Genomic DNA, 24,277 nt, shown 5'->3' on the forward strand with positions numbered 1-24,277 from the left:
ATGTTGAATTTCTTATTCCAGAATCATTAAAATGGAGATGCCCATTGTAAATATTCAAAACAGTTCTATGTGCTATACTATATATTGTTTACTAAAGTTAAAGAATCTTCCCCCTTTTCAAGGATTATTTTACTTGAAGTACACACTTAATATTAAAAATCTTTCCATTCTCAGTTGTTGATTCTGTTTTAGGTTGAATCATGTAGCTGCTGGTCTTGTTTCACCAAGTCTGAAATCAGATACCTCTAGTAAAGAAATAGAGGAAGCCATGAAAAGAGTACGAGAAGCCCAGTCCCTGATATCTGCTGCTATAGAGCCAGGTAAATTATGATTGTTGGCAAAAATGATGGTGAAGAATAAGTTAAAGTGTGTGAATAATGCTCTAGTCATTCTTTTCCATTTTCTAAGCTGTTATAAAATATCCTGTAATGAAGTGCCACTGAGACATTTCTAGAGATACCTGAAGACATTTCTGGTTGTCACACTGGTACCAGTTACCAAATGAGTAGATAGGGCTGAAATATTGCTTATATGCTGTGAGTAGGACAGTCACCCACAATGATTGAGCCAATCTAAAATATCAGTACACCTAGGCTTATTTAATACTTAGAATAGTACTTTGGGCTTTTAATCCCTTTGTTTTGTCTTGTAGAAGTGATTTACTTTTCTCTTTTTGCAGGGTAGGTGCTAGAGAACAAATCCAGGTCTTTGTATCTGCCAAAGAAGTGCTCTTAACACTGCTCTAGATTGTCAGTGTAATTGATAAATTGATACCAAGTGCTTTAAATATATCATTTAATCAACAGAATGCAAAATAATTAGTTGAAGAGTATTAGAGATGCACTAGATCTGTGGGACTAACTAACTCTAGGACATACTATGACTACTTCCATGACTGATAGCACTTCTGTTGGTTGCTTTCTTTGAGACAAAGTCTCACTAATTGCATATAATGGCCTCAAATATATGATAGTCCTAAGCTTCCTATATGCTCAGATTATACATGTACACCACTATGCTTGACCAAAATTATTTTACAAACTACTTTAAATTTTTGTAGATCTTTTATTAATAGTGACATTCTCAGTAAGTAAGCCTTAATTTCAAGGAATCACATAGGTTTTATGTTAAAACTAAGAAATGACACAATTCTGTTATAGATGTGTTTCCTACACAAAAATACCAGTAAGAGGATTAACTGGACAAAAGGAAGAAGGCAGGCTTACCAAAATCTAATTCTGTCACTGCATAGATCAAGATTTTCTTGATTAGGCAGCCAGATCCTGAATCTGATTATTAATTGGGATACAATTTATCCTTGAGTATTTTAACACAGAAGATCATAGAAGTAAGTGGAAGAGAGAAGATGAAGTTTCTCCTTTGAACCCCAGACATGTACAGACAAGCATGCATTATAACATTCTGCTAGACCAATAATTTATTGTGAACTTACACAAAATACTTACATTTAATGTGTTTAAGAATGTGCTATTAGGGCTGGGAAGGTGGCTCAGTGGTAAAGTGCTTGCCTTGCATGCCTGAGGCCCTGGGTTCAATTCCTCAGCACCACATAAGCAAAAGAAAAAAAGCCGGAAGTGGTGCTGTGGCTCAAGTGGTAGAGCGCTAGCCTTGAGCTGAAGAGCTGAGGGACAGCACCCAGGCCCAGAGTTCAGGCCCACGACCGGATCAAAAAAAAAAGAATGTGCTATTAATAGAAACATGAAAATTAAAGCTTTACACATTTAAAGTTTTATTAGAAAAACTGAATATTAAGGTAAATTCTATCAAAAACTCCTATGCGATCTCTCTACTAAGTGGATTTCTAAGTATTTCCTTTCTATTAAATCAAGATAAAAAAGAAGAAAAAAGAAGGCATTCAAGATCAAGATCACGTTCTCGGAGGAGGCGAACTCCCTCATCTTCTAGACACAGGTTAGACTTTGATGTCTCTTGTAGATTACACAAAGGTTATTGCTGTTGTGTTGTATCTTAAATGTTCCTTACTCCTTAGTTCCTGGTTAAAGTGTGTTTGATTAACAATTGGGTATGGGGTAAGTGTTGACATATATATAGGGGAGAAGATGTAGAATTAGACATTTCATACTGTAATACCAAAAAACAATCCATTGGTGGTAGGGAAAACTACTAAGGAGCTGAGCACCATATTAAGAGAGTGCTATGGAGAAAACTGAACTTGATACTTTCTAGGTATGATTTTTCTCTAGTCTCCATGTAACTCACCTTCATGAATATGTATGGTTTTGTGAATACGTTATCTATGTGTATGGAAGTACCTGAGACTTACCAAGTACTTTGAAAAAGGATGGACTAAGTATAACAGGGGATTGATTTGTTCAAAGTACACTGTATACAGCTATAGAAGTATCACAATAAAACACCCTTGTTCTATTAATATATTCTATTTTTTAATAGCTAAAATAAACCCAGTGATGCTGGCTCATGCCTGTAATCCTGGAGCTACTCAGGAGGCTGAGATCTGAAAATCATGGTTCAAAGCCAGCCTGTGCTTAAAAGATGGAGACTCTTAGTGCCAATCAGCCATCAAAAAGCTGGAAGTAAGCCGGGTGCTGGTGGCTCACGCCTATAATCCTAGCTACTCAGGAGGCTGAGATCTGAGGATTGTGGTTCAAAGCCAGCCCGGGCAGGAAAGACCATGAGACTCCTATCTCCAATAAACCACCAGAAAACCGAAGTGGCGCTGTAGCTCAAGTGGTAGAGTGCTCGCCTTGAGCTGAAGAGCTGAAGGACAGCGCCCAGGCCCAGAGTTCAAGCCCCAGGACCGACAAAAAAAAAAAGCTGGAAGTAGACCTGGGGCTCAAGTGGTAGAGTACTAGCCTTGAGCAATTAAAAAAAAAAAAAAAAAGCTCAGGAACAGTGCTCAGGCCCCGAGTTTAAGCCCCCCATGCACAAAGAAAAAATAACCTGTTCACTCTTGTTCATGTAGGTTATAGTTGTCTGTTGATTAAATTAATAAAACTCAGTTAACTCCATGTTTGCATAGCTCTAAAGTACAACTGATGGAGAGTGGCTTTCATATTTCTAATGCTTAGCTTACTAGAAGATAATTATGCATATAATATTTGGCAGTGTAATTGGTAAACATATTTAGAAAAACTGGTATTTTACTAAATCTTAGGTGTGAATAGTTAGAAAAGAGAATGGTACTTTCATAGTCCTGTGACTTAGTAGTACTTGTTGATAAATGTTAAAAGTTAACTAGTTTCTGAAATGTAAATTATAGACCTTTCTTCTTTTAAATTAAAAAATCTGTTTTTTTTTGGGGGGGGGTTCCGGACATGGGGCCTGAACTCTGGGCCTGGGCACTGTCCCTCAGCCCTTCAGCTCAAGGCTAGTACTCTACCACTTGAGCCACAGCGCCACTCTGGCTTTTTTCTTTTTGCTTATGTGGTGCTGAGGAATCGAACCCAGGGCCTCAGGCATGCAAGGCAAGCGCTCTACCACTGAGCCATCTTCCCAGCCCCTAAAAATCTGTTTATCTTAAGCTTTGAATGGGTCCTCCCCTAGGCATAAGAAGTCTATGAAACTGCAGGTGGTCAGTCATACAGGTGTCTTTCTATATAGCCATTTTATTAATAAGTATCAAATGATTTATGTTTTCCATGCAAATTAGTACTCAAGAATAGGTTTTAATACGCAATAAAATTTTCACTGCCTGAATATGACATTCACTGAATATGACATTCATTTTTTTTCCTTTGTCACAAATGCATATAGAAATGCCAGTGATTAACTACTACTAGAACAGTTCATTTACCTCTACCTTGATTCGTGGAGAGGATATGGAGAGTACCACCTCCACTCTCCATTGCTTCTCCATAATTAGTGCGAATGTCTGCATAGTAATAACTTTGATCTTACAGACCAGTGAAATGAGGAGTTTTGGAGTACCCTGGATTTCGCAGTTTGAAAACTATCAGTCTTTAAGATGTCTACCAACTATTTCAAACTTCAAATCTCATTTTACTTACTTTGCTCCTTTTTTATTTAGTTTAGCTTAATTATACTCTAATTCTAGTTTGAGCCCATCAGTGGTTGTCAGTTGTTTGGCCAGTTTCAGCTTCACCTTATATATCCTTTCACCACTTGACTCTTGGCTAGTAATCTTCACTCCCAGGAATTATTTTCCATTTTATAGAGTCTGCCGAAAGATACTCATTGCAAATCTCTTCCTATAGAAATGTTTGTTTCTACCAGAGATTGTTAAAATTGCGTCAGATATGGCTGAAAATAAGACATGGAAATAAAAGTTTGTTAATCAAATTCAGTAAGACAGTACTGATAAGTTTTATGGGCATATTTTTTATGGATTTAATAGTAATCAAAGTTATATAAGCACATCATACATTCTGCTCAAGCACTAAACAGGACTTTGAATGTTTTGATTTAGTGCTAGTACTGGGGCATGATCTCAAGAGCCTGAGTTCTGTCCCTGGGCTTTTTCACTCAAGGTTGGCACTCTACCACTTGAGCTACAGCTCCAGTTCTGGCTTTTTGGTGATTAATTGGAGGTAAGAGTCTCAAGGACTCTCCTGCCCATGCTGGCTTCAAATTGTAATCGTCAGATCTCAGCCTTAGTAGCTAGAATTACAGGTCTGAGCTGCTCGTGCCCAGCTTTAATAACAGTTGAGTCGCTGGGCGCCGTTGGCTCACACCTGTAATCCTAGCTACTGAGGAGGCTGAGATCTGAGGATCACAGTTCAAAGCCAGCCTGAGCAGGAAAGTCCATGAGGCGCTGTGGCTCAAGCAGTAGAGAGCTAGCCTTGAGCTGAAGAGCTGAGGGATAGGGCCCAAGCCCAGAGTTAAAGCCCCACGACCAACAAAAAAAAATACAGTTGAATTGTGTCTTTACAGCCATTTGTTACAAGAGTCCCCATATCTTTGCTGAAACAGCAGCCTCAGAGACATTAGATACTACACTTAACGTGTATGGTTTATAAATGAGAATTGAGCAGATCTTATGCATTTGAGTCAGGGTTTTACTATGTACTAGCCTAGAACTAGCCCAAGCTAGCTACTAATTTGCTATCTTCCTGTCTCATCTCCCTGAGAGCAGTGATTACAGACATTTCCTATTATATCTGGAATCAGTCTTTTCCATTTCTAAAGTATCCTTTCTCTTTACATATAATGAAAAACAGGCAGAAAGTTTAGACCATATTTGATATCTGTCATTTAAAGAGGTTGAGTGGTTGCTGGGAGTTGACTAATCAAAAGTATAAACACACTGAATCTTATTTTTAATGATTTCTTAGAGGAATGTTTTAAGACAAAAAAGATAATCAGATGCCGGTGCCGATGGCTCACGCCTGTAATCCTAGCTACTCAGGAGGCTGAGATCTGAGGATCATGTTCAAAGCCAGCCTGGGCAGGAAAGTTCATGAAACACTTATCTCAAATAAACCACCGGAAAACCAGAAGTGGTGCTGTAGCCTTGAGCTGAAGAGCTGAGGGACAGTGTTCAGGCCCAGAGTTCAAGCCCCACAACTGACAAAAACAAAAATCAGTAACAGCATATAAAGGTTACGTTAAATGTGCCTCAACAGATAGAAATGATAGCCTTACTGAGTTGTATTTAGCCTGTAATCATGAGACTTGTAGTGGGTGGGAAAATGATGTATTAATCCAGTCCTTCAAACTAGGTTGCTTAATGAAGTCCTTGTACCAAAAAGGAAATAAGGATTCTTTTCCTCAAGAACCCAGTGGTAGAGCTAAGAGAATTTTTGTCAGTCATGGACTTGAGCTCGGGATCTGGACACTATCCTTTAACTCTTTTGCTCAAGGCTAGCACTCTACCACTTTGAGCCATAATGCCACTTCAGTTCTCTGGTGGTTAATTGGAGATAAATGTCTCACAGATTTTTCTGCCCAGGCTGGCTTTGAACAGCAATTCTCAGCTCTTAGGCTCTGGAGTAGCTGATATCACAGGCAAGAATGATCAGCACCTGGCTGAGAAGTATTTCTTTAATGTAGCAGGAAAAAGAATCATATAGTGTCATGGAAATATTGAAGGAAAATGAGTACAAAGTATTTGTACTGAATTATATGTGTAAGGCCTACATTGTTTGGAGTTTAATTGAAATTCAAATGGAATACACTTCAGGAAATAATCTTGCAAGGCCTATTTGAAAAGTGTGTAGTAAGTACAATATGCATGTTTGATAATAGACAGATGGGGAATCAAAAAGATACATGTTAGAAGATAATGTGATTGTATAAAATAATGGCAGCAAGAGAAGGGATTATTTATATTTTTAACCTGAAAAGATATAGGTATGGTGGACATAATCAATTGAGTCAAACATTAAAAAGTGAAGAATTCTAAGTATTAAAGGGGTATTAACTTTTCTAAGGTATTAAAGATGTTTAGTGACAGCAACTGGAGGAAGGGGAACTATCTCCACTTTATATTGATTTTAGTGTGTCTGACATGAGCTGAAATATCCACAAACCAGTCTTTTTTACATTTATATACGTGTATTACTTCCTTATACATTATTAGGCGATCAAGAAGCAGGTCCAGGAGGCGATCACATTCTAAATCAAGGAGTAGGCGACGATCCAAAAGTCCAAGACGGAGAAGATCTCATTCCAGAGAGAGAGGTAGACGGTCAAGGAGCACATCAAAAACCAGGTATAGCATTGGGTGAGAACACAAAAGTATAATAGTTTCTGACACCCCCAGATAATATGCTACTAAATAACAAAATACAAAATTTAAGGAGATAGAAGTTGAAAAGGTACAAAGCTACTTAGGAATTAAGTCTACTGATGTTTGGAGTTTTTTTGTTTCTTAGAAACCTGAAGACCTAGGTAAAATTTCTTAAAACACAGATTTTTACTATTGTTCCTCAATCATTATTATTGGTAAGCATGTACCTCAACAGATGGAAATAAGATAGCCTTACTGAGTTGTATTCAGCCTGTAATCATGAGACTTGTAGTGGGTGGGAAAATGATGTATTAATCCAGTCCTTCAAAATAGGTTGCTTAATGAAGTCCTTGTACCAAAAAGGAATTAAGGATTCTTTTCTCGAGGATTTTCTGTTTATTAAGAAAGCAATAAATATAATTACATGGGACTTTCGTTAAATAGTGGCCATTTGCTATTTATTGTTGGGACAGGTATAATTAACCTGCATTCTGAAAGGTTTGAGTAGACTCAGTAGACTCAATTGTTTCAGTTTCTTGTAAAGAATGATGTATAAAGGTTAGTGTGAGGGCTAGGTTGTAGCTCAGTGGCAAAGCACAATGTGCTGGGTTCAATCCCCAGTTCCAAAACAGAAAAAAAGACCAAAAAAAGTTAAAAAAAAAAAAAAAAAAGGTTAGTGTGAGTTGTACAAGTAGCAAGTATTTTAGTACAGAAGGACCAACAACAAGGTCAGAAAAGAGGAGACAGTTCATAAATGGCTTTGTTGTTTGTGCTTGATCAAGAAGCAACTGCAGCAGGTTTACAAATGATGAGGGAGGGAGTATTGTCAGATTTGTTCAGTCATTTGTCACTTAATGACAGGAAATAATGCCAAGAAATGCATCATTAGGCAATTTCTTGGTGAAACCACCAGAGTATACTTCCACAAACTACAATGGCTACAGTGTCACTGAGCAGAAATTTAGGACCATATATGTGGGTCAGTCATTGAAGGAAAACATCCACATGCAGCACACAACTGTGCCTGGAAAGATTTCTTCTAGGTATAGTACATGAACAGTTTGCGAAGGGTGTGATGAAACTCATTAGAGATCATTAAGAGACAATTTAGAATCTCAAGAGATTGTTATTATCTGAGACATTACATGAATTATTAACTTGAAAAGGAAGGATAACTACACTATAGCAGGATGAGCAGGGAAGTAAAAAGATGAGTTAAGAGGACATAAGATTAGCACAGAAAAAAGGAATGTTCTGATCCCAATTTTTTTAATACAGATAAGTGTTTAGAACAGAAATACATATGGTCTACCCCCTATTCAGATTCTTGGAGAAAATGGTGATATAGCAGATTAATGATGGGGTACTTAAATACAAACAAATTTATAGAACCATTTTTGTAATAGGGTTACCAGTGCATTATGATTGTCACTGGGTAGTCCAGAATGTATTGCAACAGAAAAAGATAGGAAGCATTGCTTAGGCCTTCATATATCCTATGGAAGAATACTGGTGATAATCAGTGAATGATACCAATAATTAAGAGAGAGAAGCATAAGCCAAGTGCCCAGCTATTCAGAAGGCTAAGACCTGAGGATCACAATTCTGAAGCCAACCCAAGCAGGAAAGTTTGAGACACGCTTATCTCCAGTTAACCACCAAAAAGCTGGAAGTGGAGATGTGGCTAAAGTGGCAGAGTGTTAGCCTTGAGCAAAAAAACAGTTCAGGAAAGCTCCCACACGATGAGTTCAAACCCCAGGACTAGCACAAAAAGAGGAGAAGGAAGGGGGAAAAGATAGAAATAGGCAGAGACGGGTGGGGAAAGGGATGATAAAGTATCTAGAATCCCATTACTAATCTCCTGAAATTTACCACAAAATACTAGCCAACAATCCTATATTTTCTTAACCAGTAAAGTACTTCATTCTATTAGACAAAGAAATTAGACTTTTAAGGAAATATCTTTCTGCAAATAAGTCACAAAAGCTATAGTTCCTAAAATACCTACCAGAATAACAAGATTAGATCTAATTATACTTTAAGTTGCTATTTGCAGCACTCCATAGAAAGAATCATTAGCTTAGTCTTCTTATGCATTATAAATTGTTTATTTATTAGAGATAAAAAGAAGGAAGACAAAGAAAAGAAACGTTCCAAAACACCACCAAAAAGTTACAGCACAGCCAGACGTTCTAGAAGTGCAAGCAGGTAAGATTTCTATTTTCCTTTATAAAATCAGCCTGTGGACATGAAAATGTGTTCCTGAACTTTAAATACTTAAATATTTTAGTGTTAAAAATAGATTTAAATAGTTGAGTTTTAATAGAGCATACTGGAATGTTTAGACCATTTATATTTATCTTGTTTATATATTAATAGACAAGAATTTTGTGTTTCTCATACTGTGGTTCATAGATGAATGGAAAGCAGTATAAGTTGTGATTTATTCCATTCCTAGGCTACCTTCTATTTTTAAAGTATTTTAGTGAAAATTGAAATAGTATTGCAAACTTCACAGGAAACATTTTTGTACTTTCTTCAGATACTGATTATATATACTTTTATACAATTTCTTTTTTAACATAACTTACTTGATGGCTGGGAATGGTGGCATATACCTGTGATCCCAGCTTCTTTGGATCACAATTTGAAAAGTTAGCTACTTCAAAAAACAAGCCCAGAGATATGTAGGCTCAAAACACTATTGTAAAACAGGTATTACAGTCAGAAAAACCATGTTATTAGAATTTCTAGTAGAGCTAATGAGATCATACTATATTTTAAAGCCTAGTTTGCACATTTCTGATTTTAGAGAGAGACGAAGAAGAAGAAGCCGAAGTGGAACAAGATCTCCTAAAAAGCCTAGGTCTCCTAAAAGAAAATTGTCTCGCTCACCATCCCCTAGAAGGTAAAAGATGTTAAGTATTTAGAGCTCTTGTAATTCTCAGAAATCATGTTTTAAACCATCCTACTACGTAGTTTTCCTTTTTAGTAATTAAAAATGTTCTTTGTATTAAGACAAGAAGTACATGCTTGAATCAAGCATTTCATTTTACCCTTAGAACAAGGTTGCAATTTTTTCACCTGCATTATGTGTGTACGACTTGTATCTTTATCGCCAGCGTTTGCCACCTTCTGAACTCCAAAGTAATCTAAGCAACTAAAACTTTTGCTCCACTTCAGAATGAAACATCTTAGGTTTCTTTAAAGCATTCTTTAAGCACATTTTTAACTGATTCTAGACATAAAAAGGAGAAGAAGAAAGATAAAGACAAAGAAAGAAGCAGAGATGAAAGGGAACGATCAACAAGCAAAAAGAAGAAAAGTAAAGATAAGGAAAAAGATCGGGAAAAAAAATCAGAGAGTGATAAAGATGTAAAAGTATGTATACAAATTCGTTTATTTTGTATTCGGTATAATATTGGTAGCTTTGAAATACAACTTTTCTTTGAAGAAGCTTATTTTTTTTTATTCTCCTTGGCGAAGCAGGTTACACGGGATTATGATGAAGAAGAACAGGGCTATGACAGTGAAAAGGAGAAGAAAGAAGAGAAGAAATCAGCAGAAGCTGGTTCCCCGAAAACCAAGGAATGTTCAGTTGACAAGGGAACTGGTGATTCAATAAGAGAATCCAAAGTGAATGGGGATGATCATCATGAAGAAGACATGGATATGAGTGACTGAATATTGCCTCTGTGGGAATCCAGCTGTACACATGCATCAGTGTCATTCCTTTGTGTGATTTTTAATGCTGTAATTGTTCATCTCAAACTTAGATGTATACAGCTCAAAATTACAAATGGTTATAAAGTTTCTGATACTGATAGTTATTTACATCAAAAAGCTTTCAGAAAATGGTAACCAACTTTGTCATGGTGAATCTGACTGAATAACCAAGCAGTTTTACGAAAAGCTGCATGCATCTACAGCAGGCATGGATTGTTTATGTTGTATAATCCCTTTTATTAAGTAAGTTCACTTATAGTAATTCTAGAATTTGAGTCATTGCTGTAATAGAGCCATGTAGGGAATGCACTGATTGCATGTTACTGTGGCAAGAATATCCTAAATGTCATTAAAAATCCTCCAACATGATGGATCTACTTATGGTCTTGTTGACATGACAAATTAACATTCTTAGAGCTACATCTGGAAACAAATTTGAAGTAGATAATCCTTTAAGCCTTATGGCTAAATTTTGTGGCTTTGTTTAACTTAGAAAGGTTATATATGCACTAACCTTTTTTATGGCTAATTAGTCTTTAATTACACAAACAAGATTTCAGATGAAACTTCTCGGTGAGTAAATAGCAAAATATTTTGAAGTAGAATTATATACTTTTCCATAGGTATTTAGGATTTTTTTTCCCTGCAGTAATTTATTTCATATTTGCATCCATGAAAGCTATCAACTTATCCTGCTGCATCTGTTTAAAAAAGAAAAAAAAGTTTTCTTGTCCTGATTTCAGTTTTCCACTTTGGTTTGTTTTAAGCTCACTCTTGAGGGAGAAAAAAAAAAGGATAGTGCATTTTTAATTGACTTTCACAAGCTTTTTAAGACAAATTACTTGATGATGTACTTTTATTTGATCTCAAGTTGTATAAAAACCAATTTGTGTTACTCTTACTGCATAGTAATCTTATGCACAGTGATTCCATGTTATATGCGTAGTTAGGTAACTGTTTTCTTAGTTACAGGATTTCAAGCTTCACTTTTGTGCAGTTAAAACAAAAGTAGGCTACAGTCTGTGCCATGTTGATGTACAGTTTCTGGAATTGTTTTACATGACTTTGATAATAAAACCCTTAAACTTATGTTCATGTTCCTGTAAAACTGCATTTGTATTTATTCACACTATTGAATTGTATGACATTTACCTCATTTTACAAGTTCTATCTACATTTAAATACAATACCACAAGATGAAAACCATCAGCTTAGTGATAATTGTCCTAACACCAAATAACTTGTCTAGAACTATCTTTCTTTCTTCATATTTTTGTGTGGGAATTGGGGTTGGATAATAAAATGAACTTTAGAATAAATGATTCTACATAAACATAGTAAATTTATATTTTCAGTGAAATATAAATATTTGCCTTTTCTGAGCTAGTATCAAAAGTTAATATGTATCTATTGTATAATACTAAGTGGTATAAACGTTTATGAAATGAGTAGTGTTGGGTGGCTGAGATTATGGAAAATCAATACTTGGAATTGTGGCCTTTTCTAAGTTTAAGGTGATTTTTTTCTAAAATTAAAATGACATTTAGAAAAGCTGTGTTTTTACAGTTTGTAGTAAAGATTTTATCAAGAGGAATTTTTCTTTTAGCAAGTGTAAGAAATTAGTAAAAGGTGTGAATAATCATTACATTTTTTAAGTTGAATGCAAGTATTTGTTTAAATTACAGAAACTTTTAGTCAATAAAGGTAAACCAAGTCACATGGCTTTTTTTTTTTTTCCTTTATGCTGGCCTGGGATTAGAACTGGGCCTGGGTGCTGTCCTCTGAACTTTTTTGCTGAAAGCTAGTGTTCTACCACTTGAACCACAGCTCCATTTAAAGATTTTTGGTGGTTAATTGGAGATAAGTCTCACAAACTTAACTGCCCATGCTGGCTTCAAAACCAGAATCCTCAGACCTCAGCCTCTTAGTAGCTAGAATTATGATCATGAGTCATGGATACCTAGCAAGCATGCCCATTTTTTAAGTCAGAAACAATATTGACAGTTTCACAGTAAATTAACACTTTTAAATCTCTGAACTCAAACATTTAATGCCTTTTCTAAAAGGGATCAAAATTTTCTAGATTTTCAATAGTGTCATTGACCTGAGGTGGTACAATGAAATATTTAGGGTACTTTTTTTTTTTTGTCTATCGTGGGGCTTGAACTCTGGGCTTGGGCGCTGTCCCTCAGCTCTTCAGCTCAAGTCGAGCGCTCTACCACTTGAGCTACAGCGCCACTTCCGGTTTTCTGGTGGTTTATTGGAGATAGGAGTCTCGCTGTCTCTCCTGCCTGGGCTGGCTTTGAACCGCAATCCTCAGATCTCAGCCTCCTGAGTAGCTAGGATTACAGGCGTGAGCCACCAGCGCCTGGCTAGGGTACTTTTTAGTGAACGATATGTGCGTTATATTGTGCACTTAGGCAAGATTTTAACAGGTGAGAGGAAAACCAAGTGAACATAACATGACCCACACACAGTTTTGTTCTGTATTTGGTAGTAAAATGGTTTAAAAAGTGGTTTTGTTAGAAAACTGTCCTAAGACTTCAGGAATGACAGTCTGTTTTGAAATATTTGCAGACTTGAGTCTGAGCTTTATTTAAGTAGAGCTAGTGGTGATTGACTTAGGAAGTACTTAATGATTCCTCTGGGTCAGTGAATAGTGGTTGCTGTTTGGTTATGGCTTTTATTTGAACAGTTGTATGAAGGTGTTTCACTTCAATGTGACCTGCTCCATCACTTCATACACACACACACACACACCTACCAACTTACCGCCATTCCAATTTGTTTCTATTATGTATTGGTTAGTATGATTTGTTATTCACCCAATCATGCTGTCTTAAGGACTTTTTAAAAATGTAATTTAATGGGCAGGACTAAAGCAAAGACTTGAATATGAATTGTTTAGCACCAAAGCATGCAAGACCCATGCTGTGTGTGCCAGTACTATGGCTTGTACTCTGGGCCTGTTGCTCTGCTTGCTTGGTCCTGGCAGCATTCTACCACTTGAATGTTTCCAGTCCAGCAATTTGCTGGTTAATTTGAGATAAGAGTGTCAGGACTTTTCTACCCATGCTGACTTTGATCAACTTCCTGAGTAGATAGATTACAGGTGTGAGCCCCTGGCACTAAGCCAAAATAACATTTTTTTTAATTGAATTGAGTATTGGAAAAATGGAATTGCTACTAATACTTTGTATTCACAATCTCTAAGAGTATTAATTTTCTAAGATGGAGATGGACATATATCAATTTTTGTTCCCATTTTAACTATATCCACTAATAGGTAGATTTGGACATTTGGCAAAACCAAAGGCTAATGGGAATACTGATAATATTCTTAATGTATAGAAGATAGCAATCTGAGATTATTTACAGAGAAAGTAGATATTGTAAGTTACTAATAAAATGTCCTTATAAAAAGCTAGCATTCACATCCTTTTCAAAACTATTTTTGTATTACATGGTCACTAAAATTATTAGGAAACCTATTTTTTAAAACAGTTAAGGGCTGGAAAGGTGGCTCAGTGATAGAGCGCTTGCCTCACATGCATGAGGCCCTGGGTTCAATTCCTCAGCACCACATAAGAAAAAAGCCAGAAGTGGAACTCTTGCTCAAGTGGCAGGGCACTAGCCTTGAGCTGAAGAGCTGAGGGACAGTGCCCAGGCCCAGGGTTCAGGCCCCACGACCGGACCAAAAAAAAAAAAAAAAAATTGTGCATGAGAAGATGGTCTAGGTTGCCAAAAGGAACAAATTAACTTACTGAATGATATAATCTTAATTTTTCTGCCTGATAAGAACTGGGTTAGCTTTCTGCAGATACACTAAATGTACTTGTAATAATAAAAACTGAAACATTTTGTTAAATGCTAAATTTTGGAAGACACCTTAACTGCACAATATTTCTAACTTTAGTAAAGTTAAGGGTACCCACCTGTAATCAAATAAGCAAAACCTCTGGAGGAGAGTTATCATGTGTTTATTTTTAATAATTTGATCTTAATAATGGTATAAACTGGTTAAGAATCTTGGAAGGCTGATCCTGGAGACTTAAAGTCCACAGGCAATTCAGAAGGAAACATTGAACCACAGACAAACTGGCACTCAAAAATGTACTGACACACTGGTCACATCTTGTTTCTGACCTTAATGGCTTGGGACGCCTACATGAACCTATACACACAGCTGAATCAAATCTTGACTTTAAAGTTGGTGCTGCATGTTTAAATTGAGGTCCACCCCCTTAAAGAGAGGTGGAACAAATAACTGCAGCCTTAGCTATTACCTCATCCTAAAGGGCAATAGACAAAAGAGTTACAAGATTTCACTTTTATGTTCCCAAAGGCCTATACAACCTATACTACTTCAAAACTCCCAAATCCTTGGTCTTTAGTGACCACCGGCAGTCGGGGAAATATGGGTAATAAGTGGATTGGTTTTGGTTGTGCAGTATTGTTGCTTTAGACAATTTTGTTAAATTCATTTTCACTTGTAAAACAACAAAAGACAAATCTTTTAATACTTTAGGAACTTTGCATCAGTACTTTTAAGGTATTTGGCAAGTGAAATTATATTTCTGTGTACTGTAGGTTACATAGCTATTAGTACTAATATTCTAAGGGCTACAACAGAAACCATATTGAGTTGTCAACGATTTCTAAAATCAAACACTGAAAATTTAAAATGGCAACTTAAGACTGTTGGTTAATATATGCTTTGTTAAAGTTTCTACGATTTTATAGTATATAAACAAGTCAGGGACTTTTGCCAAGCTTAGTTTTGCTAAATGTGTATTTCCTGTCCAGTTCTCTCTGGAAGCAAGTTTCACTGCCATTTAAGTTTCAAATCCAGCAATGATTCTTTCACTCAAATTTAAATACTGGCACACTACAAGTGGGACCTCTTGTTTCCTCCTAGCAAACGGTTTTGCAAATAAAAGAAACATAAATGAACAGAATGGATCATATCTTAATGATAGTAATTTACTCCAGCTTTTTCATGGCCTGCAAAATCAAACAGGACATTTATCTGCTTCAGACTTGGTGAACACTAACACTCAACACTGTCCCCAAGGCACAAGTCATAGAGTATCTAATACTTATGAGGGGTGGGTGATTGGTGAATGAAACCATGCCAAGTACTTTACCACTACATCACTACTCCATTTCTACTTTAAGATAGGGTCTTGCTGTGTTGCCTAAACTAGCCTTGCATTTTCAATCCTACCTTGGTTTGGAGTGGCTGGAATTACAAGTGTTTACAGCTATGCCTAGCCTGAAAACCTACTCTTGGTGTTAAGACTTAACAAGTTTTGATCAGCAAAGGAAACTAGTTTTTTAGCTTCTGGTGACAGATGTGTCAATTTCCAAATCATATGGTCTCTAACTCAGGGCATCTGCTCTATATTTTCCAGTTAAAAGGCTTCTCTATATTAGCTGCTGGGCATGGTGGCTCACACCTGTAATCGTGGCTACTCAAGAAGCCATGATCGGAGGATCACCATTTATAGCCAGCCCAGGCAGAAAAGTGCAAGACAATTACCTTTATCTCCCATTAATACCTCCAAAAAGCTGTAAGTGGAGCTGTGGTTCATGGCTTAGAGTGCTATGCTAGCCTTGAGCAAAAAGCTCAAAGACAGTGCCTAGGCCCCATGTTCAAGCCCCAGGACCAGCACCCAAAAACAAGGAATGTATACAGTGTGAAGAGCTAAAGTAACTCCATTTTAAGAGCTGTGGGGCCCTCAGAGTAACCCACAAAGAGAAAAATAGTTCTCAGAAAAACTGCAGGTTGCCACCAACCCTGCCCACCCTTAATGAACAGAGCAGTTGCCCAAGTGTTCCATCAGAAAAAGGGAAGTGTGTTCAGGGTGAACTTAAACCCCCTGAACTTGCGAACTTGTTTAATACTATAAAAGCTGTGCTGATTCTATGCTCGGGGCCTCTTAGCGTCATCGGCTACCGAGTGCGTGGAGGACCAAGCTTGAGCTAGTAATAAACGACTCTTTGCTGTTTGCATTGATCATGATCTCTGATGGTCTGTGAGGGGGCGGCTGAAACTGGGCACTTCACAGAGGACAATTTCCTAAGACAGGAATCACATCTTTAGATTGACATTAGTGGCAAGAATATAATGAGTTTCCAATGGCTGATTTAGCTGGATGTCCATGGCTCACAGCTGTAATCCTAGCACTCAGGAGTCTAAGAGCTAAGAATCATAGTTTAAAGCCAGCCTAAGTAGGAAGATTTTTATCTAAAAGCTAGAATAGAGCCATGGCTCAAGTGGTAGGGTGCTAATATTGAGCAAAAATGCTCAGGGATAGCACTCAAGCCCACGACCTGCAAGGTGGGGAAAAGGAGGAGGGGGGTTCTTATGTACCCTCCTCCGTGCCAGTGTCATTTTAAATTCGTAAGTTAAAGACAGGATGATTTTACGCATTTACTTATTTTAAAATCTTGAGTTTCATTTGAGATAGTCAAAATACAGCATTGTGATCTATTTTAACCAGCCTATAGCTTCATTCATTAACTGGGATTAAAAGGAACATCTTCAAAAATCTAATATTGTGAAAAGTTTATTTGCTTATTTGCATTAACTCCTTTTGTCCACCATCATGAGATATTGACACTTAGTTCTTGTTTGTGATCAGAGAAAAGACATTTTGGAATGGAATGGATTCTACTATTTTGTAAAGAAAAAGAAAAGATTAACGTCTTAAAAACAAATCCAAGTGCAAAATTTTTCAGTAGTCTTCCTATCTCCAGTGTACCCCAGCAAAATATTCACAGATGTTAAGAAACTGGTAACTCCCACGCTGCAATTTACCATAGTTTTTTTTTTTTAATAATCCCCTAAATCTGTACTTACTAATAAATGTGCAGTATATTCCTGAAAGTATACCACATTTCTACAAAACAAGATAGGCTAAAAAACAATAATGGGCAATGCCTTTCAGAATCTCAAACTTTATGTAACTATTGACTGGACAATTCCTTGAGGAGCTGATCTCTCACCATATCCTAAATTCTAAAGACCAACTCCTAATTAAAAAAAAATCTGTGTTTTCCCATTCTTTTCTCAAAATTTAACAGATGCACATAGGGTACTGATAGGTCTTTGAATTTTTAACTATAATCATTTTTCTTCACTATAAAATATATTTAATAAAATGTTGACATATTTAACATGTTATTGGTATGGAAGATGCAGCTTTAAAGATTATAAAATTTTTCTTATGGTTTCTTTGGAATTTCAATAAATCATCTCTCCAATAAAGAAGGCTAAAGTCATTTCAAATTACCTAAAATCCTGGAAAATAAAATGTTAAACTACTAGTCACTAAAAAATTCATTCTTGACACATTCATTGGGACAAATTAAAAAACATTTAGCTGTTCCTTAATACAACATGATAGTGTATAATAACTGTTACACATTATCCTCCCTAATTTGTTTTCATTCTTGGACCTTCAAACCATCTTGTAATAAATATGAAAATTTGTAAGTGTAAAAGTGAGTGAATGATTTTGACATTTTGAAAACAAAATTAACAAATATTTTTCTGTGTCTTAAAAAAAATAGGAACTGTCAATCTCGTATACACTTCTGAACTTTATAACTTGTAACAAATATATTGTTAGCATATAAAATGTTTTTAACATTATATTGAAAGCATTAAATATGTAAGGTTGTCTAAAATATGTGGGTTGTTTTTTAAAATTGACACCAATGTAATCCATATTCCACTAAAAACATACTCATCAGACTTATATGCACTTTTTAGGAAGCAAGTTTAAAAACCTGGAATTTGTTTAAAGTGCTGAGACTTGGAAGAGGATCTTAAGCATGCTAACCATACTGTATCTGAACATAACAAGGACTTTTAAACTAATTTAGAAAACAAAAAATAGAGGTTCTATGAAAGGAAGATTAATAACATTTTCCATTGAAGAAAGAATTCAGGTAAAAACAAATAGCACCACAATGAACTGCACTAAGGTGCTAAAAGAGGTACCTTATTCCCTGCAGCGTGAACGCTCCCTCTGAAATGTATTGCAACATATAAATGCAATTATTTAATGGTTACCATTTGGTTCATTCATCTACAGAAAATTGCATTCCTTCTAGTTCATTATATTGAACAAACATTCAAATTACTGAACTATACATAATGTTACAGAGTTTACATTTTGTGAAAACAAAGCGAACAAATATTTATGTCACCTTGAATATAAGATGACGAGTTTAAAAGGGTTTCATATCTCTTTTAAGACATTTAATTTACATTAATGGTCCAGGAGTGTTTTAGATATAGATATATAGATATATAGATATATTTATATGCATATATATTTCAACAAGAAATGTAAAAATCTTTAAAAACAAATCACAGCACTGGTAGCTGCTTTACATACGAAGGTCTTAGGGTCATTAAGGTCAAACTATTACACTTATATTAAGTATACTTTTAAAAAGACTGAAAATGGCACATCAGAAAACTTGCTGAAATTCTTATTAGAGGCCCATTTCTTTATATCCTATTACTGATGTGTCAATTCAACATATAATTCCCTTTACTGAAAGCATTTGTCCCTTCTACTTGGATTCATTTCTGGGAGTCTGTTTTTCTTGTTCTTGGTTGAATAGTATCATTTTGCATGTCAGTTAAAGGTCTGGAAAACGACTGGGGTCTTCCTTGTAGTCATCAGGTATGGTAAAGATAGAGCCATCAAATTCATCATATCGAAACTCCTGAAAAGTCACAGTGGCTGTGATCGTGGGAAATACAGGTATATCTAGAGAGAGAACAATGAATGACATGATAAAATGAGATGTTAATGCACATATTAAACCTAAAGTTTTGCTAAATGCCATTATACCTTTAAAAAAATTGCTAATTAAAGGATCGAACAAATACAAATGTATGTCTAACAGTGAGCCATGTGTGTTTTGGGGAAGAGAAGAATTTGAGTTTTGGTTGATGATTAAGATTAGACATTAAGGAATTGAGAATTACACAACTGCATTTTTTTTTTCCATTTTAAGAATATAATGCCACGGGCTGGGAAGGTGGCTCAGTGGTAGAGCGCTTGCCTTGCATGCCTGAGGCCCTGGGTTCAATTCCTCAGCACCACATAAGAAAAAAGCCGGAAGTGGCACTGTGGCTCAAGTGGTAGAGTGCTGAGGGACAGCGCCCAGGTCCAGAGTTCAGGCCCCACAAGTGGACCCCCCCACCAAAAAAAGAATATAATGCCAGATTCCACCAGTCCATCTTCTTGGAGCAAGACATCACTTCTATACATGATACCTGCTTTTCCGAATATAGTATGCTTATTATTCCCACTCTTTGAGATAATTTACTTTCACTCTAGTTTACTAACCCAAGTAAAATTCATTATTATTTTTTGTTTCTTCTTGAAAACAAGAGTTTTATCTTTATTGTTGGTTTTTGGCTTCTTTTCTTTTTGTCATGTTCATTTATCTGTCTTTGGGAGGGTAAGGGGAGCGTAGAAGTGGAGGGATAAAGAGTGAGCAAATGTAGCAGTGGTGCTCACTAGACACTATGTTGAAAATGAACTATACAACTTGTGGGAGGGGACAGAAGGAAATGTAGGAAATAATAAGGGGAAGATGACATTGTACAAAAAGGAGTATCCTCATTACCCTACTTATGAAACTGTAACCCCTCTGTACATCACCTTTTTACATAATTTTTTAATGAATTAAAATCAAATTTTTTTTAAAAACACTAAAAGCAGTTAAGAGTACGGCTCAATTGGTAGAGAGCTAGCCTAGGAAGCATAATTCCTGAGTTCAAACTCCAATAACAACAAAAAGAAAACTATGAAAGAAAAAAAAACTAAATCTACCACTTTAAAATGTGGAATAAAAAGAACTGAAAAAACACACCTATAACAGTCTTCTAAATGAAATGTATTTCTGGCTGAAATAATAAGTGGAAGCTGATATAGCACAAATCTGGCAATAAAACCTCATTTCTTAGTCCCAAAAACTATTTCACTTAAGAATCTCAGATATTTCAGCTATAATCTCTAAAACTCCCTTAAAAATCCAAATTAAGCCGGGTGATGCGGGCTCACACCTGTAATCCTAACTCAGGAGGCTAAGATCTGAGGATCACAGTTCAAAGCTAGCCCGGGCAAGAAAGTCCGTGAGATTCTTTTTTTTTTTTTTGTCGTGGGGCTTGAACTCTGGGCCTGGGCGCGGTCCTTCAGCTCTTCAGCTCAAGGCGAGCACTCTACCACTTGAGCTACAGCGCCACTTCCGGTTTTCTGGTGGTTTATTGGAGATAGGAGTCTCACGGTCTCTCCTGCCCGGGCTGGCTTTGAACCGTGATCCTCAGATCTCAGCCTCCTGAGTAGCTAGGATTACAGGCGTGAGCCACCAGCGCCCGTGAGATTCTTATCTCCAATAAACCACCAGAAAACGAGAAGTGGAGCTGTGGCTCAAGTCGAAGAAGAGTGCTAGCCTTGAGCTGAAGAGCTCAGGGAGAGTGCCTAGGCCCAGAGTTCAAGCCCCACAACTGACAAAAAAAACAAAAATCTGAATTAAGTCTATGTAGGCTAGTTCGAAATGTCTGACTAGTATAAAAGACATACGTGCTCGCTTCGGCAGCACATATACTAAAATTGGAACGATACAGAGAAGATTAGCATGGCCCCTGCGCCAAGGATGACACACAAATTCATGAAGTGTTCCATATTTTTATCATCAAGAAGCCTATTTAAAAACATTTACACCGGGGCTGGGAAGGTGGCTCAGTGGTAGAGTGCTTGCCTTGCATGCATGAGGCCCTGGGTTCGATTCCCCAGCACCACATAAGCAAAAAGAAAAAAAGCCGGAAGTGGCACTGTGGCTCAAGTGGTAGAGAGCTAGCCTTGAGCTGAAGAGCTGAGGGACTGCACCCAGGCCCAGAGTTCAGGCCCCACAACCGGACCCAAAAAAAATAAAAAATAAATAAAAATAAAAACATTTACACCTATACTTTTTTAAAATCTCAAAATAAAACCAAAGAACTACAAAAAAAAAGACATACAATAAATTTGCTACTAGAGACCCAGCATTTGTTGTCAGAGAAAGTAATATTCTATTGGGCTGGGAGTGTGGATTAGTGGTAGAATGCTTGCCTAGCATGCATGAAGTCTTGTGTTTGATTCCTCGGTACCATATAAACAGAAAAGGCCAAAAGTGGTGCTGTGGCTCAAGTGAGCAGAAGAATCTCAGGGACAGTGCCCAGGCCCTGAGTTCAAGACCCAGGTCTGTTAAAAACACAGAAAAGAAGGACGCTAAGAACACTAAGAATTGTGAGAGGAAAATTACTTGTACCTTCTGCATGCAGATGGAATTTTCATATAGGAGTGAGCAACTAAGGCAGATGGAATTTTCATATAGGAGTGAGCAACTAAGGCCCACTGACTGGCCTGTTTGTCCAAGGTATGACAGATAATTAGGAAAGGATTTTTAATTGTTGGAAGAAAAAAAAAGGAATTTTCTTCAAGTGAAAACTACATGTAATTTAAAATACTTTCTTGAGAACTGTAAGGAGATACTCAGCCATGTACTTATTGTCCACAGCTGTTTTTATTCTCAAAAACAGACAGAGAGAAAGAGAAAAAAAAAAGTATTCACAGGGCCAAATGACCAAGAAAGTATTTAATACCTTTCAGAAAATGTACTGGCACATTTCAGACAATAAATACACATCAGTAAACAAGACACAACATTCACGCATTTGAAAACTCATAGTCTGATTGGGAGAAATATGGAAAAAAATAAAGCATGGTGAGAAGAATATGAAGTCCTAGTGTTGGGGGCTAAGAGTTGTTCAACAGGATGGTCAAAGGAAAGCCTTAATGAAGTGACCGTTTAGGAAAAACAAACTAAATTTTAAGAACAAACTATGTAGTTGCCTAGAAGATGACAATTGCACATAGAAGGAACATGAAGTACCAAAGCTCTAAAAGTGAAATTCTTCATGTTGATAACAGTACAGTTGCAACCAAGTGAATGAGGGGAACAATAGCAGAAATTGGAGGCAAAGGGAGGTTGCCCAGTCATGTCAGGTTTGTTATGCCAAGGCAAAGGCTTTGACCTTAACTGTGGATGAGATGAAAAGTCAACAGAGACTGTGATCAGACTAAGAGTGAACTTCAGTTGTAGCAGCTATGATTGGGATGACAAGAATGACATCAAAGTAAATACCAATTCATTAATGTATGGACCAATCATAAGAGTAAGAAAGACACAAACACTAGTTTCCACCAAGCTACATTTAAAATCTGCAATGAATTAAAGAAGTGAACATTATTCTAGATTTGCATATAATTTTAAGAAGTATCTTAAGAAAGATCTTCTGTACCCTTTTGCCAAATTCCCCAGACCTAGGAACGACAATACAATATTCAAAGATGAACTGTGCTACCATAGGCATGAACTACTATGAGGCCACGTGATATCCTCCATGTTGCCCCACTTAGCTCCTTTATGTTCCATCCTCCCTTTCCTCAATCCCTAGCAACACTTAATACTTCTATAGTTTTCTCGCTATAAGTACTTTTTGGTGTGGAGGAGAGGTTTAAGACCATGGAGCCCAGGCTAGACTTGGGCTGACAGCATCTTTATCCACAATAGCCAAAAACGTACAACTAAAAACCTGCCTCAATCTCATGATAACTGGGATTATAGATGTATGCCACCATGCCTGGTCTAATGAAGCACATTTTTTGTTGTTGTTTTGGGTGCCAGTCCTTGGGGCTTGAACTCGGGGCCTAGGGACTGTCCCTGAGCTTTTTAGCTTCCAGCTAGTCCTAATACCACCCTGAGCTTTGTAGCTCATAGCTAGTACTATTTGAGTTATAGCTTCACTTCAGCTTTTTGGTGATTAATTGAAGAGTCTCACATATTTTTCTGCTCAGGCTGGTTTCAAATAATGATCCTGAGATCTCAGTCCCCTGAGTGGTGAAGATTACAGGTATGAGCCACTAGTACCCAATTTTAAACACTTTTTATAAAACCTTACCAGTGTTAACATTTAGGGATAGATTCTTTTCCTTCATAGCATTCGTTAGTTAAATAAGGAGCAGTCCATTATGACATGACATTTCCATGTGGAAAATGTGTCCCAGTCTAATGTTGATTTTTTTACTCACCATCTCTGGCAACTCAATCATATTGTTTCATGTATTGGTACTTCTTTTTAATTTATGAATGATATTCCATGGTATCATTCTTTTTTTTTTGCACAGTTCATTTAGCTGCTGAAAACTGTAGGATTCTGGCTATGAATAAAGATACTATGAAATAAACTATGTATAAGTTTTTTTACTTTCCTGAGATAAATGCTTACGAGTGTGAATTCCTTAGTCTATGTATGTAGCAGCTACATGCTTAATTTTTGAGAAACTGCCATCAGAAATGAGTGATTTGCTTCTATCTTCACCCACCAACATATTATGGCATTGTCATAATCCTTACCATTCTGTTAGGCATCTAAGTGTTATCTCATCATATCCCTACAGGGTAATGATGCTAAACATTTTCCATGTGTTTCACATCTATATATGTTCTTTGGTGAAATATATCTTTATTCTTTATTAGTTGGTTAATTTGTTAATGATGGATTTTGAAAGCTCTTTACCTATGTGAAATATTAGACTTCCTCAGATAAGTGTTTAAAATATTTTCTCCCACTCTGTAGCTTCTGGCATTTTACTGCTACCTGGGTCTTCTTTCACAGAATAAAAAGCTACTTCATTTTTTTTTTCTACTCAGAGCTAGTGCTCTACCACTTAAGACTTAGCACCACTTCTGGCTTCTAAGTGGTTGATTGGTTAATTGGAGGTA

At 36.6% G+C, this 24,277-nt stretch overlaps 2 protein-coding genes across 4 annotated transcripts in view; one reads left to right on the plus strand and one right to left on the minus strand.

Moving 5' to 3' along the window:
- The window catches only part of Srsf11 (serine/arginine-rich splicing factor 11), a 38,269-nt gene extending 26,762 nt beyond the window's left edge, over positions 1 to 11,507 (plus strand). For 2 of the 3 annotated variants that reach the window (XM_013020589.1, XM_013020587.1), the window contains 7 exons: positions 193 to 320; positions 1,851 to 1,932; positions 6,542 to 6,673; positions 8,810 to 8,899; positions 9,504 to 9,599; positions 9,934 to 10,072; positions 10,178 to 11,507. In XM_013020589.1, the coding sequence (XP_012876043.1) occupies positions 193 to 320; positions 1,851 to 1,932; positions 6,542 to 6,673; positions 8,810 to 8,899; positions 9,504 to 9,599; positions 9,934 to 10,072; positions 10,178 to 10,375 (865 nt within the window). In that variant the 3' untranslated portion in view covers positions 10,376 to 11,507. The remainder of the gene's footprint in view (positions 1 to 192; positions 321 to 1,850; positions 1,933 to 6,541; positions 6,674 to 8,809; positions 8,900 to 9,503; positions 9,600 to 9,933; positions 10,073 to 10,177) is intronic. The other variant, XM_013020590.1, reaches the window with a different exon arrangement.
- A 6,505-nt stretch (positions 11,508 to 18,012) lies between these two features.
- The window catches only part of Ankrd13c (ankyrin repeat domain 13C), a 64,082-nt gene continuing 57,817 nt past the window's right edge, over positions 18,013 to 24,277 (minus strand). The window contains exon 14 of the mRNA XM_013020507.1: positions 18,013 to 19,209. Within this exon, the coding sequence (XP_012875961.1) occupies positions 19,079 to 19,209 (131 nt within the window). The 3' untranslated portion in view covers positions 18,013 to 19,078. The remainder of the gene's footprint in view (positions 19,210 to 24,277) is intronic.

This window comes from Dipodomys ordii, unplaced genomic scaffold (assembly GCF_000151885.1).
Source record: "Dipodomys ordii isolate 6190 unplaced genomic scaffold, Dord_2.0 Scaffold51, whole genome shotgun sequence".
In the NCBI taxonomy this organism is placed as follows: domain Eukaryota; kingdom Metazoa; phylum Chordata; class Mammalia; order Rodentia; family Heteromyidae; genus Dipodomys; species Dipodomys ordii.